The sequence below is a fragment of the Tursiops truncatus genome, chromosome 14, assembly GCF_011762595.2.
Source record: "Tursiops truncatus isolate mTurTru1 chromosome 14, mTurTru1.mat.Y, whole genome shotgun sequence".
Lineage (NCBI taxonomy): Eukaryota > Metazoa > Chordata > Mammalia > Artiodactyla > Delphinidae > Tursiops > Tursiops truncatus.
Genome location: NC_047047.1, coordinates 35,486,572 through 35,504,123, shown reverse-complemented (window position 1 = coordinate 35,504,123; position 17,552 = coordinate 35,486,572). Strand labels below are relative to the sequence as shown.

The 17,552-nt window shown below is 37.3% G+C and overlaps 1 protein-coding gene across 4 annotated transcripts in view; it reads right to left on the bottom strand.

Annotated features, from left to right (window-relative positions):
- Nucleotides 1-1,840: 1,840 nt before the first annotated feature.
- PELI1 (pellino E3 ubiquitin protein ligase 1) overlaps nucleotides 1,841-17,552 on the bottom strand; it is a 137,995-nt gene continuing 122,283 nt past the window's right edge. For all 4 annotated transcript variants that reach the window (XM_073791312.1, XM_019943129.3, XM_019943128.3 and 1 more), the window contains 6 exons: nucleotides 14,103-14,242; nucleotides 11,221-11,350; nucleotides 7,540-7,641; nucleotides 5,114-5,311; nucleotides 4,835-5,023; nucleotides 1,841-4,257 (listed from right to left, as the gene is read on the bottom strand). In XM_073791312.1, the coding sequence (XP_073647413.1) occupies nucleotides 3,691-4,257; nucleotides 4,835-5,023; nucleotides 5,114-5,311; nucleotides 7,540-7,641; nucleotides 11,221-11,350; nucleotides 14,103-14,173 (1,257 nt within the window). In that variant the 5' untranslated portion in view covers nucleotides 14,174-14,242 and the 3' untranslated portion in view covers nucleotides 1,841-3,690. The remainder of the gene's footprint in view (nucleotides 4,258-4,834; nucleotides 5,024-5,113; nucleotides 5,312-7,539; nucleotides 7,642-11,220; nucleotides 11,351-14,102; nucleotides 14,243-17,552) is intronic.

Genomic DNA, 17,552 nt, shown 5'->3' with positions numbered 1-17,552 from the left:
CACTTCAGCCTATTTGGATCCTATTAAAATCGAAGTCTGAGCACATCATTCCCCTGTTCAAAATCCTCCTAAGGCCCCCCACTCATTCAGAATAAAAGCCAAAAGTCTCAGGAGGCTCTCTGAGATCTAGTTCCACCCCCATGCCCCACTTCTTCTGTCTCTTTACCTCTTTGACCTAACCTGCTCCTCCTCTCGCTTCACATCACATGGCCACACTGGCCTCTTGGCTGTTACAGAAATGTTCCAAGCGTCAGGACCCTTGCAATTGGTGTTCCCTCTGCCTAAATGCTCTTCTCCTAAGTAGCCACTCCCTTCAGATCTTTACTCAAATACCACCTTTCCAGCGGGGCTTTCTGTTGCTCTATTTAATACTGCAAACACTCCGCACACCCACACCCATCACACGTGACGTTCTGTATCTCCTTTTTCTGCTTTATCGGTCCCTCAGAACTGCTCACTATCTTACTATATGTCTTTCCCTTTTCATGTTCATTTCCATCTTCCCCACTAGAATGTAACCCCATGAAGGCAGGGTTTTGTTTTGTTTTGTTTCCTGCTACATCACCCAGTGTTAGAACAGGGCTTGTCTGCACAGTGGATATTCAAATATCCGTTGTAAGAATGTGTGGGTAAAATTCTGAGGGCATGGCCTTAGAGTATACTTATATAGGAGTAATTCTGAAAGTGGGAGTGGGAGATAGAGTAATACAGTTCAGTTATGTAGTATTTTGGTGATCTGATTTGCTACATGGTTAATGCTTAGAACACAAAAACCAAAGAATGGATCACAGATCTTTCAGCCAGTGGTCTATAAAGTGGGGTAGCATAAGATGATCGCTTAGGATGAGGGGTCAACATGTTGGAATTATATTTTTTTTTATAAAGTTAAAGAAATAATGGATGGACTTTCACTGGTGCCCTCACTCAGTCTATGTGTCAGAAGGTCACGCATCACACATGGTTCTTGGGGCACTCTTCTGAAGGAAGACTGGAGTGGGAGTACTCATGTTAGATATAATTATATATTTACATGATTATTTATTCCTATCCTGTTTCACACGTACTAGAAGATTTTTATATCATGAAAGTAAGCAAACACAGCTTCGAGAAGATAACGTGATGAAAGACTCCTCTTTCTAGATATCTACCCTGTCTTGCTTCATGACCCTAACATTTTAGTTGAAGGGAAATTTAATTCACTGTACAAAGTAAGGAACATTTAGATATTAAGATCACTTTGATAAAAGAATTGAGTCATAAAGATTGTCTTTCTTGAGAGTGTATTTAGGAGACCTAAATACAACTTCTTCTCTTTGGCCAGAATACTGACATTCCCTTAATACAACTGAATAAGTAAAAGTATTCTGTTAGGCATTGGCAAAATGACAGAACTAATAATTAAAATGCTTGAACAGAAAAAGTATGACTAAAGATTTAAATTACCTGAGTTTTCAAAACTTAAATTTGATAGAAAGTGAACCAGATTTTTCTTACTTGGTAGGAGGAAATTCAGGCACCTTGGGAAGAACATGAACCTTTTATGATCACTGAGGCACTATTAGATGGTCTAGTACGCAACTTGCTACAGGCCATCTCTCCAGCAGGGCTTGACTTAGAGAAAGGCCTCAATTATTCAACCACTAAAGAAGTTCCTCTATTGATAAGTAAGAGACGCTTTCCCAAGAGAACCAGAGATTTAAAGTGTTACATTAAATGCAAACTCCTCATCTATTTCAAGTGAATATCTTTGGAGTGTGGACTAGATTTGTCCACAAGTTTTCACTTCTGGTTTCCCATTCTCAGTTATGCAAAAATGAACTCACAAAGGCAAATTCAAATATCTATTTTGAAAAGTATTTACTCAGTTTGAATAAATTAATTGCAAATAAAAATCAGCTACAATATATAGCCTGAATAGAAATGACTAGAACAAATACAACACAGGACTTGATTTCCTTGCATTAGTCACAAAGCATGTGACAATCTAGAAAACTTCAAAATCAATTATATTTCTTTGAAAAAGGAGTAACAGCAGTTACTGATACATCACAACTAGTCAACTTATAATACAAAGTTTCCTGACATGCATTTCCTGAGTGAACCCAAATGATTTTTTAAAACAAGGAAATTTTGACAAGTTGAAGTAAAGTAAAATAGTTCATGGCTTCTAAGCAACAGGTTTTGTTTTTTAAAAACCAAAAGAAAATTCAGAACAGCACTGTAATAGGATAAATTAAAGCTGTGCTACCACATACAAAATTTTGCTAGAGTCAATTAAGTATAATACAACTTTTCGAACTAAAGGAAAACAAAAGATTAAAAAAATGATTCTGTCTAATCTAAAAGTGTACTGATTTCTACAAGTGTCACAAAGAGTTTGATGTAGTGCAACTGTCTATACTTTCCTTGTGGTGTGTTAAAAAAAAAAGGGGGGGGGTAGGGGAGGGGAGAAGAAATGTTTTCTTGCTTCTGAAAGCAAAGAACTTACTGGAATTAGAGAATAAACTGACCATGCAAGTATGTCCCTCCATTTGGCTGTCACTGGTGCTCATTTGCCAACCAAGCATTTCCTTGAGTCACACTGTGGCAACTGTCCTTTTAGGATTCAAGCCCACAGTTAAGGCTGGTCTGTTAGATTAAAAAAAAAGAGCACTGTTGTCATTCAACCCTTTATATCTCTAAATTTCCTATCTAAATAAGTCCAAATACAGGATAGTTAATTAAGCATTTCTTTTTCTAAAAGCAAATCAAGTCACTCTCCTTTCTTGTTATTTATGCTTTTTCTCATGGGAATGATTTTTTTTCTAGAAACAGTGAACAGATGAACCACAGTTTATATCTAAAAAATAAACTTGCCAAATGTTGCTGATACTAAAAACAGATTAGTTATCATGGGAGAAAAATAGATAATCTAGATTAAATTGCATATTCAAAGGAGCATGTGAAATGTTTCTTAGCATTAAGTTTTTGTTATAGTACTACACTTGCGAGAAACATTAAGGAAAAAAATCTTTCCCGATTATCTTCAATGTGGTTAAAAACAAACACCTCTTACATAATGGTAATTAATATGAATTTTGTTTTACAAAGTATTCTAATTTACCAAATTTCATATTTAGATGGGGGTGGGGAGAGAGGCTCTCTTGTCCTTCTTCTTAACTTTGCAAATCCTTGAGCTATGCTTGCTAAACTACCATTCACACCAAGAGTGTGAGACCATCGTTACCATGCTACCCTACCAAGAACATTCTAAGATATTTTCTATAATAAAGATAAATAGAAAAAAAGTTAATATACATGTTGCTGTATTTTACAATGTTTGCAACAAACTGTAAACTAACATAGTTTGAACCAACAGTACCCTCAGTTATACAAAACAATTTTTCAGCACTGAGGATGGGTGATTCAAAACACTAAAATGAAGGCATCAAATTAGACTATGTCTTTTTCTCCTCAAAATATATTTTCAAAACTCAGAATTCAGAAGTCTGGTACTTTTGGAAATTCCTTTGCTTGAGTTTCCCAGATTTTTGCTCAGAAATTGCTACTATTTATTATAAATGTTTAAAAAAATTCTTCATCTTAATGCAAATGACCAGAGCAGAAAAACTGTGATGTGGACAACAGGTTGGAAAACCCAAATCACTTAGCTTATAAATGTATAATGTAGTCCTGGAGGACAATGGTCTGTTAGTCTAGAGGTCCTTGGAAAATAAGTCTGATGTAGCCTTGTTCACCAGCCAACTGATGTGCACAAAAGGGACAGGCTGCATGAAAAGTATGAGTACCATGAGGAAGCGGGATCTGGGACCAGTAGGCAGTTGTCTTTTCTGAACACACATGCCCACACGGGCTAAACGCATGGGTTGGAGGGCCGGCGTCCACATAAAATCCAGCTTCACATCCAAGCCACAGAGGGACATAGGGACCAACAGACCTACACATAGGACATTCACGATCTTTTCCATCACGTTCTTCTTTGTTTCCCCAGTTATGATAGCCATGCACATGGCCGCAGTTCAGATACACCCATGGTTGCTTTTCATCAACAACATCTTTCCTCTTCATACTAGGAAATGCTAGTGTGTTGAACCCTACAGGGCACTGAGGTCGTGCTGCATTGATTTCCTGTCTTAAAGCTTCTAAATGCTTCACGGTAGGAGTGTGGGAAAGGCCTTCTGCAGTACGCCACAGCAATGTTGCACCACAGAGGTCAATTAATGAGCCATCTTGTAACTGATTGGTTTCAATTTCCACCTAAAGGAAAAAAGAATCAAAAAAACACATTGACCACTGAGTTTTGGATTTTTACCTAAGAGTTTTGGTCTTACGTGCTCCTTACTCAAGAATCAAGATTTCCTCTGGTTGTTTATTTAAGAAACTCAAATGGTAGTCATGAAAAATATGGGTTTGAAAATCAAGGATAAAATATTGAGCAGTAACTTATCTCTTTTCAGCTTTATAGTAAAGACAATTTATGATTAAAACATCTGGCTAATCAGTAAGTTTAATATTTCCAATTTGGTAAATATGTTGGTCAAAGATATATAGATACAAGTAGAAAATACACAGAGTGCTGTTTAAATTGGGAAAGCTTAGGTTTTAAAATATATTAACATAATATAAAAGAAGAATAAATTTTTAGAGTGCTCTAATTGAAACATTAAGATATTATCCTCCTGGTATAGTATTTGGTTGTCAGCACTTGATAGCCATACTTGGTACTCTGTGTCAGCAAAAGATTAAATAGTTTTTGGGAATATGTAATGCACTCAGTCCAACTCACCCTATGAGTTTATTGTTGTTAAAAAAGAAGCTACATCTCAGTACTTACCATTTTCCCTCTCTGCTGAGCTGATCTGGTTTCACGCAGGCTGAATACATTTCCACACACTGATATTTCTCTCCATATTCCAGGCTTGGAGTCTTCTGTGAACCCATTGCGTGGATGCATAACAAGAACGCCATTGGTGGTCAAGCCATCCATCTGTCCATCTGATGTCTTCCATTTGGCAGCCTTCTCCTAGTAGGAAAAATAGTGATCTTCTGTTTATTTATAACTGGGAAATAGAAGTGGTCATACAATGCAACATTTAGGAAAAAAGCTTTTTACCCCAAGAAAGATGTTTTTTGATGAGTCAAATCCTGCAGCATAAATCCGTGCTGTAAATGGGGGATTCCGTTCACATATAATTCTACAGGCAAATCTTGATATGGTGCTTTGCACTGACTGTGTATCAGAATTACTTTGACTTCCAGGAACTGTGTCAGTTACTACAAAGTCAATGGGACTTTCAGTCGACCGACCAATCTAAGGGAAAAACAAATATCTATAAACCTATTCAAAGGAACACAATGGAAAATCCACTCAAGAAAGGTACAAACAGTAAGGTGAAATCATTAAGCCTCTGAAATTTCTAATGCTCAAACTTATCATACTTAACTCTGGGGCATCTATACCCTTGAAAACCAATCTGTCACATTCCCTCTGATGTAGTAATCACTTAGAGCATAAAATTAAGTAGGAACTTACAACCCAGAATATATGAAACCTCAGGGAATGAAAAGTTTAGGATGGCTGAGATTTCTGGGTGGCTGCAGATTTTAATTTTAACCTCTTTGGACAGAAATATGTCTACCATGTATTACTCTAGTTTCCTTAACAGAATACAATGAACATAAAAGTAAATCTTTTATGATGACTCCAGGACATTATACTATGAATACCTTTATATTGAGCTGAGCTGCCCTGATGTCTTCAGGTGCTATAAAGGTGTAGAGGAACGCTGATCCTTATGTTAAAGGCTTACAAAGCCGTGCTTTGAGGTCTTATGTATACTTTACAGGATTCTTGTGTCTTTTCTGTCAGGTTGTCAGCTATCATTTCTTGCTGTTGGGCATATTTGTCTCTAGCAGCATACCCCTCCTCTAACCAGTTACTCTAATTCTGCCATGGGTTGAGAAATCAAATAACCAAACTTCAAAGAATAGTATTTCAAAAGGTTCTTAGTGATGGCCTAAGGGATTCTTCAGGGAGCAGGGAAAAGTGCATGGACTTTGTGGCATTTATCTTATATGCCTAGATGTCCTTTTTGTTTTATTCCTCGTTCTTGGTCATGTTTCAGAGAGACAAGGTTCTTAGAACAAAGTTCTGCTGGGTGAGGTGTCAGTGAACTAAACATCTTCAAAGGTCTAGCAAGTATAAATTAATTTCATTTTGGAAGATGAATGTTGAAAAGAAAAAAGGAAATCAGTGGAAGAAATGACAGAAGTGACAAATGTCACAGAGTTTTAAAGTAAACATTTAGAAATCAGTTCATTAATGTATTTGTTATAAAGTAGTATCATAAAAATTAAAGAATACCGTTACTAAGAAAAAATATTGACCCTTTACAAAGATGATGACTCTTAAGTCATTCTTTGCATAGTTGAGCTTTAAGAATTCCTTATATCAGCACACTTTTAGATAAAATTCTTCAGTGTTTTTATCCTGCCACGAAGTACAAAGTCTTTATTTAGTTTGGATAGTGTTAGGGGGAAATTTTTTGGTTAAAAAATGTAACATTGGATGTCCCTTTATTTTTAAGAATATGATATCCAAAGAAAATGGTCTCAGACCTTTGGAACTAAAAATATTTCTACTGTTCTAAAAAATTCAGCATTCCATTGAAAGGATGTGGGGGATAGTGACTTTAAAGAAATACTTTGTTACTGACTACAGCAAAGACATCTCCAGGCCTTTTCATATTCATTTAATTCTTTAAAATAAAGAAAAACTGAAATGTCATTGGGACTACAATTATAAGAACAACATTATTAGGTGCTTTATGTCCCATTTGTTTCAAAAAAGCCCAAGGCCTTACAAAACCCAATATTAAGGGAAAAGATATCATGAATTTTGCTTATGTCTTTGGGTTTAGCTTTTCTATCATCTATCAATTTATAAAACCATCAGCACTGGATTGGTACAAAGAATGAGAGAAATAAAAACTGTTATTGCCGATAGCTTTGACCAAATATGTGCTGAGAAGCAAGTTTGACTCCACATATATGATGTGAACAGTTAGAAACTGCCTGTAGTTTCAGTTGCCTAGAGAGGAAGGAGACAAGTAATAGCAAAAAAGAAATCATAAATGTGTACAAAATATCTCTTGGCTCCTTTTTTTAGATAATAATAGCTAATAATTATTATAGCTACTAATATTACCAGTTAAGTTTACCAGGTACCCGGCACAGTTCTGAGGACTTTATAGGTATTAACACATTTAAGCCTCCTAATAGTCACCTGAGGGAAGTTCTATTATCTGCACTTTATAGGAGGAAACTGTGGCAGAGAGTAACTAAGTAATGTTTACCAGGAATTCTGATTTCAGAGCCCATCTTTTAACCATGCTACATGGACTTCTACATATGAGGTTTAGAAATCAATATATGTTTTAATGAAATGCATTCAAATATGACAATCCTTAATCAGACCACAGCACAAGTCACTTACAACAGGTTTTTAACTTAAAAAAAAAAATGTAGATGTTACAATACCTGAAACATATCAGTGTTGCTGTCATGAGTATATTCAACCACCACCGTCTGGGCCCGAGACAAGGTGTATGATATGCTATGCTGGTCCTTGTTGCTTATTGCCTAAGGAAGGAAAGATCAATAGCAAAAATTAGCAGGTAGGTCAATCAAAATAGATAATCTTTTCATAAAAAAAGAAAGGTCATCTATTTATCATGTGTGTACCATATTTTCCCCCTGAAATTTAGGGTAGAGATTAATAATTCTTGCGTAACCTCGGCTGTGACAGTGGTTTCTTAGGTTAAGTGGGATGCGGAAGAATTCAGGCAGACCTCATTTTATTATGCTTCACAGATTTTGCGTATTTTTTTTAACAAACTGAAGGTTTGTGGCAACTCTGCATTGTCAGATGATGGTTAGCATTTTTTAGCAATAAAGTAGTTTTAAATTAAAGTATATACATTATTTTTTTAGACACAATACTATTATTGCACACTTGGTAGAATACAGCATAGTGTAAACATAACTTTTATATGCACTGGGAAACCAAAAAAATTTGTTGTGATTTGCTTTATTGTGGTGGTCTAGAACTGAACCCCAAATATATCTGAGGTATGCCTGTACACTGAAGCAATTATAGAGTAAGAACATAAGTTCACTGTATAAAAACATTATACAATCTGAGTCTCCATTATAAGTATTTTAAATTATAAGGTAATCGAAACCAAATCCCAGGTAGAAACTGAAAGCAGTACTCAGTAGTGCTCTGATAAGGAGAAAATACAAAATCTTGCAAGATAAGAGGAATCTTATTTTTAAAGTAACTCAAAGAGGTTTAAAGTTAACAAATAAGCAGAGATAATTGGTTTTCCTAGCCATTCTGTGACTTTATAGATGACAAATATTTGCCATATGCTGGGCTAGATACAGAAAAATTCACAGAATGATTAAATATACCAAAGGAAATGGATACAATGCTTATGACTGTACTTCTGACTTATGCCAAACTAAAAACATTGCTAAAAAGAACTTTTCAGTTTTGTTTTCAGGCGTTTTCTATGTATATGAGTTGACGATAATAGCAGAGGGGGAAAAACCTGCACAAAGGAAGTGGAAACAGGTTGCATAAAAGAAAAAACAGAAAGACACAGAAGAATGACTATAGGCAGTAAAGAGGCTAAATGAAAAAACTTTCTTAATTAGAACTTTGACATTATAAAATTTTACTTGGTTTTAATCTGTAGCTAATCTGTAATAGATAAAGCCTTAAACCCATAGTTTTAAGATAATTAAGATCATGAAATTTTCAAATATACAAAGAGAATAAACAAACACCTGGGTACTAACTACCCAGCTTTATCATTCTTACTAATGCCATTTCTGCTTCTGACTTTTTAAAAGAAATTAAGCTGCAGATATAATGAAGGCTGCTTACATGTCCTTCCCTACTCCCCTCTCTGTGTGGAGGTACTGAACCTCAAGAGTGCAGTGTAGGTCACTCCCATGCATGTGCTTAACATGTTTTACTACACATTTATGTGTTCATAAACATTACAAAATGGTTTTAAAGGTTTGAAAACCTATAATTATTTTAACTCAGCATTAAGCAGCTGATTTTTCAATGAAAGAATTGCTCAGTATTTTGGAAGTTAATTCTTTTCTTTTCTTTTTTTTTTGCGGTACGCGGGCCTCTCACTGTTGTGGCCTCTCCCGTTGCGGAGCACAGGCTCAGGACACGCAGGCTCAGCAGCCATGGCTCACGGGCCCAGCCGCTCCGCGGCATGTGGGATCTTCCCGGACTGGGGTACGAACCCGCGTCCCCTGCATCGGCAGGCCGACTCTCAACCACTGCGCCACCAGGGAAGCCCTGGAAGTTAATTCTTAATGGCTAAAGGGATTTAAAAACAAAGGTTTTGTGTACTTTGAGATTGTAAGCCCTGGTTTTTTTCTGTTGCTGTTTGCTTGTTTTTTAAACTATCAGATCTACTCTTAGATTAAGAATAAGAACTACATCAAATTCTCACTGGACTGGAAGGCAGGGTTTAACCACTCATCCCAGATGACTGCCAGACTAAACAATTAGTTTTCTTCATGACCTCATTACCACATCCCTCCAAAATTGAAAGAGGAAAATGTCAATTTTTGACCCCTAAGATTCTTGTTGCCTAGTAAAGATGAAAAGGAGCCAACAATGAAACATTAGGAGCATGACAGTAAAAATATGAAGAAAAGTACAGAATAGGAAATTACAGAAGTAAGGATCAGAAAGATTTCTGATAGTGGGTCTCAACCAGAGGTAATATTAGCTGTGTAAGGGGAATTTGGAAATACGTAGGTGCATTTTTTGGCTGTCACAATGATTTGAGGGCTTAAATGGCATTTAGTGGCTGGGGACCAAGAATATTAAATATCCTACAACATGTAGGACAGTCCTGCATAAAGAAGAATTGGCACACCCAAAATGTCAAGAGCACTTCTGTGGGGAAATACTGGAAAGAAGCTCCTCAGATTGGATCAATAAGCCTTTCACTCCACCACCTGCTTATTATTTATCAGCACATCCCTTCTCTGCAAAGGAGCAGAAAGAAACACCTAAAAGAAATTGTCCCTTTTCTACATTCACTGGTTCTTGAACAGTAAAAGAGGAGACTACTCAAGGCATAACATCTCTTGTTTAGACACCACACTGGATATAAAACAAAGCCAAAAATCCAACTGACTTCAGGGACCAGAGCTGTGACCTAGAGCAAGGCACTGTATGCCAATTTCTCTCTCGTTTATTAAACCTACAAAAATGTACCTCAGATGGTGTAATATTAACATACATTCTAGGGCTGCTTAGCTAAAGATATAGATACTTCCAGAAGTCTAAGAACTCTTTGTAATTTTTATTCACTCACCACAGTATCAAATTCAGTCTGTTATAAAATTGGAAGTAGAGGAATTCACAGGAAATGTAAAGATCTGAAAATTCCCCCTTGTTGTCTAGGAAAAGCCCAAGGGTCCCGAAATGGTGGCCCAGCTTCTTGAGATCTTGGTTGGGAAATAAAAAGGGGGTGAGAAGCATTAAATAGGCCAGGAGATTGAGAAGTTATATTATAGACACAATTGGGTATTTGCTTTCATAGCTTTGATTCAATTTAATAATTATTCAGGTCTACTGTGTTCAAGGCAGTATGCTAAAAGCCATGAGGATCATAAAACAAAAAATAAATAAAAACAAGAGCATCCATAGGATCTTTAGTTAAAAAAAATCACCCCATCCAAACATGCTTCTAGTACCTGAATACAAATATTATGAACCACATTCCCTGCCCAGCCCAGGCAGGGTCTCTCTGGTAACAGCAGGACACCCTACTTCTCAGGGGAGTTTCACAATTCCAAATACTACATAAAGCCCTGGCCCCACCCCACCCACACCTTTTTAATAAGAAAAAGGAATTATTTCCTTCTAATTTCCACCCACTGATCCCAGTTTGTTATATAAAAAAAAAAAAAAGGTCCTATGCTCTTCCAGATGGCAGTTCTTCAGATATTGTATCTCCAAAGTGTCTCCCACCCAAACAAAAGGAAGCTTCTGGTACAGAATGTGAAGGGAATGCTGAAGAATATGAACAGCAAGTACAAGTCTTTCAATTTCTCCAAGTTAATTCATTTAGTTTTTATTTTTTGGGTGTTTTTTTTTTTTTTTTTTTTTTTTACCTTTGCAGCCTGAGGAGTACAAGCAATATGCACAGTGCTGGGCTTCACCCCATTTGCCTTAGGTCTTTTAAACAAAGCAAACCTACTTTTCCTCCTTCCTCTATCGCCGTTTGGGAGAGACCCATTATACCTGATGGAGGAGAAAAAAGTTTAGGGGATCTCATGTAAGAACCACACCAATTCTAAAACAAATGTTTTACACTGTCTTAGAGGATATCAGTCCCCAATTAATTATGTATTAGCAGATTGTATGTGTCTGGAATTAACTTCTAGCAATTGCTGATCCTCAGACCAGCTGCCTGAGTGTGAAACAAAATGAGATTCCTTCTGGTGACATTCGAAGTCACAGAGAAGTACCTTTTGGATTACACACAGCTTTGAATTATCTATATTTTCCTTCCCTCTTTTATTCAAGATAATCAAGAGCTGATTAATGGCATATCTGACTTCTTATGACTCATTCTATTTTTTTAAAAAGGTGAATGTTTGCATGTGCTAATACAACCTTTAAAAGTACAATATAATCTCCTTTAACTATGAACCAAACACTTTATAAATAGCTGAACTTCTGAAATAAGGAATTTTTAGGTTTGTTTAAGTCTCAGCTACTTGCCACGTACACACTCACATTCACATTATGTCAGCAAAACCTGCCTGAGTGTAACTAGGTGGCAGTTAAACATACTTTTGTTGTTCAGACCTTATGACCATTTCTCCATGATAGCATATATACGCCCTAAAGCTAAGCAAGTAAGCAAGGACTGAACTAATAGGAAAAAAGTTCAAAACATTTTGGTGTTACTATGTATTAGGCACTAGTGGGTTCTATTCCACACATCACCTCCCTTAATCCATTCTCATAAAAACTGCGAGACTGGCACCACTAGCCACTGTTACAGGTTAGGAATTAAGTTATCCCTCAGAGGAATTAAGTTCCTCAGAGGCTCAGAGGAATTACGTTATTTCCTGAAGGTCACACAAGTGACACTGGCAAAGCTAGGATTGGAATCCAGGTGTCTGTCACTCTTTTTTCATTCTTTACTGCACCGTTGCGGCATGAACGGTAGCTTAATCATAATCTCTCCTCATGTACTATCCCCTCACCTCCCGACAAAAATCTTTGGTTTGATGGTTTCTTATTTACAGTTGGTTAATCTGGGGGAAAATGAGGCAAGGAATGGGGACACTTTTGAGGGTGGAGGAGAATGTACTTGTAAAATGGCCTATATTAGTGTCTGACAAGGAAGGGAAGGGAGTTTACTCAAAGACTGTCAGATACAGCAATTACACTGAAGCTTTATAAAAATGTCACACACTCTGACTCTACTGGAGAAAACCCCTGCTGGAAGTTCAGAGTGGCGCCGGCAGCTAATGCATGAAGTCTGCTATTCTAGGCCGTGCTGGCCCCAGCCCACCTACTGTGGGCTCTTCACTGCCCCTCACTACTGTCCACCCAGAGCCTGCCTTGTTCCTCTCCTGGACATATGCTCTCTATTCCCACACTGTGTTCCAGCAGCTCAGAGCTCATTTTTTAAAGAGCAACAGCATGAAACTGACAACCTTATGCAGCTTGACTTCTTCTAGAGGGTTGAGACGAAGCATTATTTGCATTTTAAGATACCAAGTGCCAGGTACAGAGACAACTACTACTGATAAGATTAACTGAGAAACTGCTAGGCTAAAAGCCAGTTTAAACCATATACTAAATTTTAAATTCTAAGTCTTCAAATGACTCAAATTTCCTGAAGAATTTAACTTTGAAAAGTTTTTGGTGGTTAAAAGCTGTTTGTCATTAATACATCAAAACCTATGTGATTTGAAATTGTAATATTGTAGTTACTATATTGTTTATAATCTTTTAAATTGTTTTTGGGAAAAAAACTGCTTTTTTTTTTTTTTAATCTCAAAGGGCCTTAGATGATCTTGTCTAACTGTCATTTTACAGAAGAGTAAACTAAGGCCCAGAATGGTTAACTGACTTGCCTAAGGCCATACAGCTAGCAGTGTTGGAATAAGCACTGGAATCCAGGATTCCTGGCTTCTAGTCAAGCTCAGTAATGCCATATTATCTCCCCAGTTTTTCTTACTTTCTTATCTGAAACAATGGACACATTCTCATTTAAAGAAGATTTGCACCAACCTGATTCTAAAACATGTTATAATGTCTAGAGCCGCTTTTTAGGCAGGAGAGAAACAGTAGGGGGAAAGTAAATTTCACAATTTCTAGTTTCTGAGATCTCTAGTAAACAGAGTAACACTGTGTCTCCATTTTGACAGCAGTGGCAAGTTTAGATTGAATAAACTGAAATAATGGAATCATCTATTCCTCAATCACAGATTATGTCTGTGTGAGTTGAATGGATGAGATTACTTTTGAAGTAAACAAGTAGCAAGGTCCTGGCTGCAGAATCATCATATCGTCATGTCTATACAACTCTTTTCTTCAAGTACAGGACTATAAGCACAAAGCAGCAACTACCTCAGAGGGGAAAGGAATAAATAAATACTAACCTACATGAAATCACCTAAGCAAAGAGGGGATTTCTGGTAAAGTCAGCTGAGGCAAGTTTTCTAAAAGGGACAGGAAAGACAAATGGACTGGCTATGTGACTTTAGACAAATACCTCTTTTACTTCATCTTTAAGGTTTGTCCTTTCTAGGGGTGAGGGTGAGGCAGAGTTTATGTAGCATTTGAGTACTTATAAAAGATGATATTAAAATGAGAATTAAAAGAGTTTCTTGATTTGGTAATATTATTCTGTAGCTTTAAATACTCTTTGGAAATAGGTAGGATATAAATTCTAAAAAAGGTACTTTCAACCTAGATGTTCAAGTTACCATATATCATTCAATTATATGCTCATCAGATGGAGAAACCTTACCCTAAGACAATGAGTTCACCGTATTTTACTGGTGCTTTGGATGGATGATTTTCTTGATCAGGAGAAAACATGAGCTTGGCTGTTTTTCTCAAATCTCTGTTCACTGGTCAGGAGCCTTGGGACACCTTTTGCATTATTTCCTAGAGGGGAAAAGTTTTCATTAATAATTTGAACAATGAATTTCAGTTTAAATAAAGATGTTCTTTTCTAGCAGTCTTTGTGAGCACAATATTATGTACGTAATATATAAAGTAGGTGACATTTTCCTCAATAATGGTTATATATTTGATATAACCGTTTAAATACATTAAAAATGTAAATTTAGCAACTTCTGGCTCCAGGAAGATGAAGTAGACATTATTTTCCCTACTATTTCTGTTAATTATAACTAAAAACCCTGGACATTATATATAATACATGAGAAGACTCCGAGAAGTAGAGAGAAGGCAGAATAGTTAGGGCCTCTGGGCCTCAAGGAACGACTCAGTGGCGAGTTCTCTGGGTTTTCTTTTTGCCTAATATAATCCCAGACTTGGAGCTGAAGAATCTAGCAACCTGGAAATACCAACTGGCAGACAGAAAAAACAAACAAACACACACCTGACAAATGCCTGGCCTCCCTAATCGAAGGAACAAGAAAACGGCAGCCTTAGCAAGACGGAAAACTTTTGACAATGACTGCTCTACTGCAGCCAACACCACAGAAAACACTGTGACCCCACCACCACCTTCACCGGCAAGGCCTGAGTGGGGAGCCCAGACTTCTACCTCATGAGGCCATAATGAGGCAGCCTGACCTCCCCTGGCCCTGGCCCTGCTCCTGCCACAGGTAGTGTCAGAGCAGGCCAAGTAGAAAGCCAGCACTTCTAGCCTGTTGGCTAGTAACATGCCCCCTCCTATGCCCTAGTGGTGTCAGTGGAGACCACAGGGAGCCTGGACTTCCATCCTGGACTCAGTAGGATCTCCTTCCCTCAGGTGTCAATGGAGGCTGAGGAGGGAACCTGGACTTCCATGTCCACCTGGCAGTAAAACAAAGAGGCTCCCCCTCTTCCCCTGACAGAGCAATGTGAGGAAAAGCCAGTGAAAATAGAAGGTCTGGATAATATCCAGTGTCAGAACTTAATACAAAAATGTCCAGGTTTCAGAGAAAACCCACTTATTATATCAAGGACTAGATAGAATTAAAACAATGCAAAAAGATAATCAACAGATGCCAAAACTTAGATGACACAGATGTGAGAATTATCTAACAAAGATTTTAAATCAGTCATGATAAAAATGCTTCAGTAATCAATTACAAACAAGCTTGGGATAGACAAACAAACAAACAAACAAAATAGAAAGTCTCTGCAAAGAAACAGAAGATATATAAAGCTCACTGGATGGGCTCAGCCCAGAATGGAAGGAATGTAGTAAAGGATCAGTGAACTGGAAGACAGAAAGTACCCAGTGTGAACAACAGAGAGAAAAATAGACTGGAAAACAAAAAACAAGAAAAAAACAGAGCCTCATGGACCTGTGGGGCTACAGCAAAAGATCTAATATTTTTATCACCAGAGTCCAGAATGAAAGGAGAAAGAGTGGAGCTGAAAAAGTACTAAAAAATAATGACTGAAACTCATCAAATCTGAAAAGAGAAACAAAACCACAGATTCAGGAAGCTGAACAAACCCCACACAGGATAGAACTAAAGAAATCTATGCCAAGACACATCATAATTAAACTTTTGAAAACTAAAGGCAAAGAAATTTTCTTAAAAGCAGTCAGAGAAAAACTACACCCTACCTATGGGGGAAAAACAATTAGAATGACAATTAATTTTTCACCAGAAACTATACAGGCCAGAAGAAGTGGCCCTTTTCAAGTGCTGAAGGGAAATACCTATCAACCAGATTCCTACACCCAACAAAAATGGAGGGGAAATCACGACATTCTCGGATGAGGGGAAATTAAGAGAATTTGTCACCAGCAGATCTACTCTAATAGAATGGCTAGAGGGAATTCTCTAGACAGAAGATAAATAAGAAAAAAAAACTTGGAACATCAGAAAAGAGAAAGAACATGGTAGTAAAAATATGGGTAAATAAGCTTTCCTTTTCTTGAATTTTCTGTATTAGGTCTGACGGTCAAAGCAAAAATTTTAACTGTCCTATGTAGTTCCAAATGTATGTAAAGGAAATATTTAAGCCAATTATTTAAGGTAATACATATATTGTACTCCTGGGCGTTTCTTGCAAAGAAATCAAGACTTATGTTCACACAAAACTTGTACATAAATGTTTATAGCAGCTTTGTTTGTAACAGCCAAAAACTGGAATCAACCCAGATGTTCTTTACTGAGTGGATGATTAAACTGTGGTACACCCATACTATGGAATAGTACTCAGCAAGAAAAAGGAACAAACTATTGGTATATGAAACAACATGGACAACTCTCTAGAGAATTATGCTGAGTATAAAAATCTAAGCTCAAAAGGTTACATATGATTCCATTTATATAATATTCTTGAAATGACAAAATTATGGAAACAGAAAACAGGTAAGTCGTTGCCACAGGTTAAGGACGGGGGGAGTAGGAGGGAAGTGGGCGTGGCTACAAAAAGGCAACAGGAAAGAACCACAGTGGTGATGGAAATGTATCTGTATCCTTATCAATGTCAATATTCTGGCTGTGATATTGTACTATATAGTTTTGCAACTATTACCATTGGTGGGAACTGTGTAAAGGGTACAAAGGATCTCTCTCTCTTTCTTACAACTGCATGTGAATCTACAATTACCTCAAAATAAAAAGTTTAATTAAAAATATAAATTTGACACATGTATGAAAAACAAAAGACTAGCACTTCTGGTAAGCCAGAAAAGTCACTACAATAAATAATCCCCACAATACTATGATGTCTATTTTATCAGAAGTTTAATGGGACCAGGTACTTCCTGTATCCATTCTCTCCCTGGTCATCCTGATAGCCCTGTTATGAAGGTTTCACAAGAAAACTTTTCTAGCTAACCCATGAAAGTCTCTTGGTTTTATCCTTCCACTAATTGGTTTCATAAGCAACTCATGAATGAAAAATGCCTACTTGCCTTTTTCTACATTACAGTAAAATATGCTTGTACAGCAACACTTCTGGAGAGAAGGCAACACAGAATATTTGCAGCCCTTGGGCTTCCCCAGTGGCGCAGTGGTTGAGAGTCCGCCTGCCAATGCAGGGGATACAGGTTCGTGCCCCGGTCCGGGAAGATCCCACATGCCGCGGAGCGGCTGGGCCCGTGAGCCATGGCCGCTGAGCCTGCGCGTCCAGAGCCTGTGCTCCGCAACGGGAAAGGCCACAACAGTAAGAGGCCCAGGTACCGCGAAAAAAAAAAAGAAAGAAAGAATATTTGTAGCCCAATGAGTAAGAACAAGTAAAAAACAGGCTTAGCTTTTTTGATGCCCTTTTATTCCCT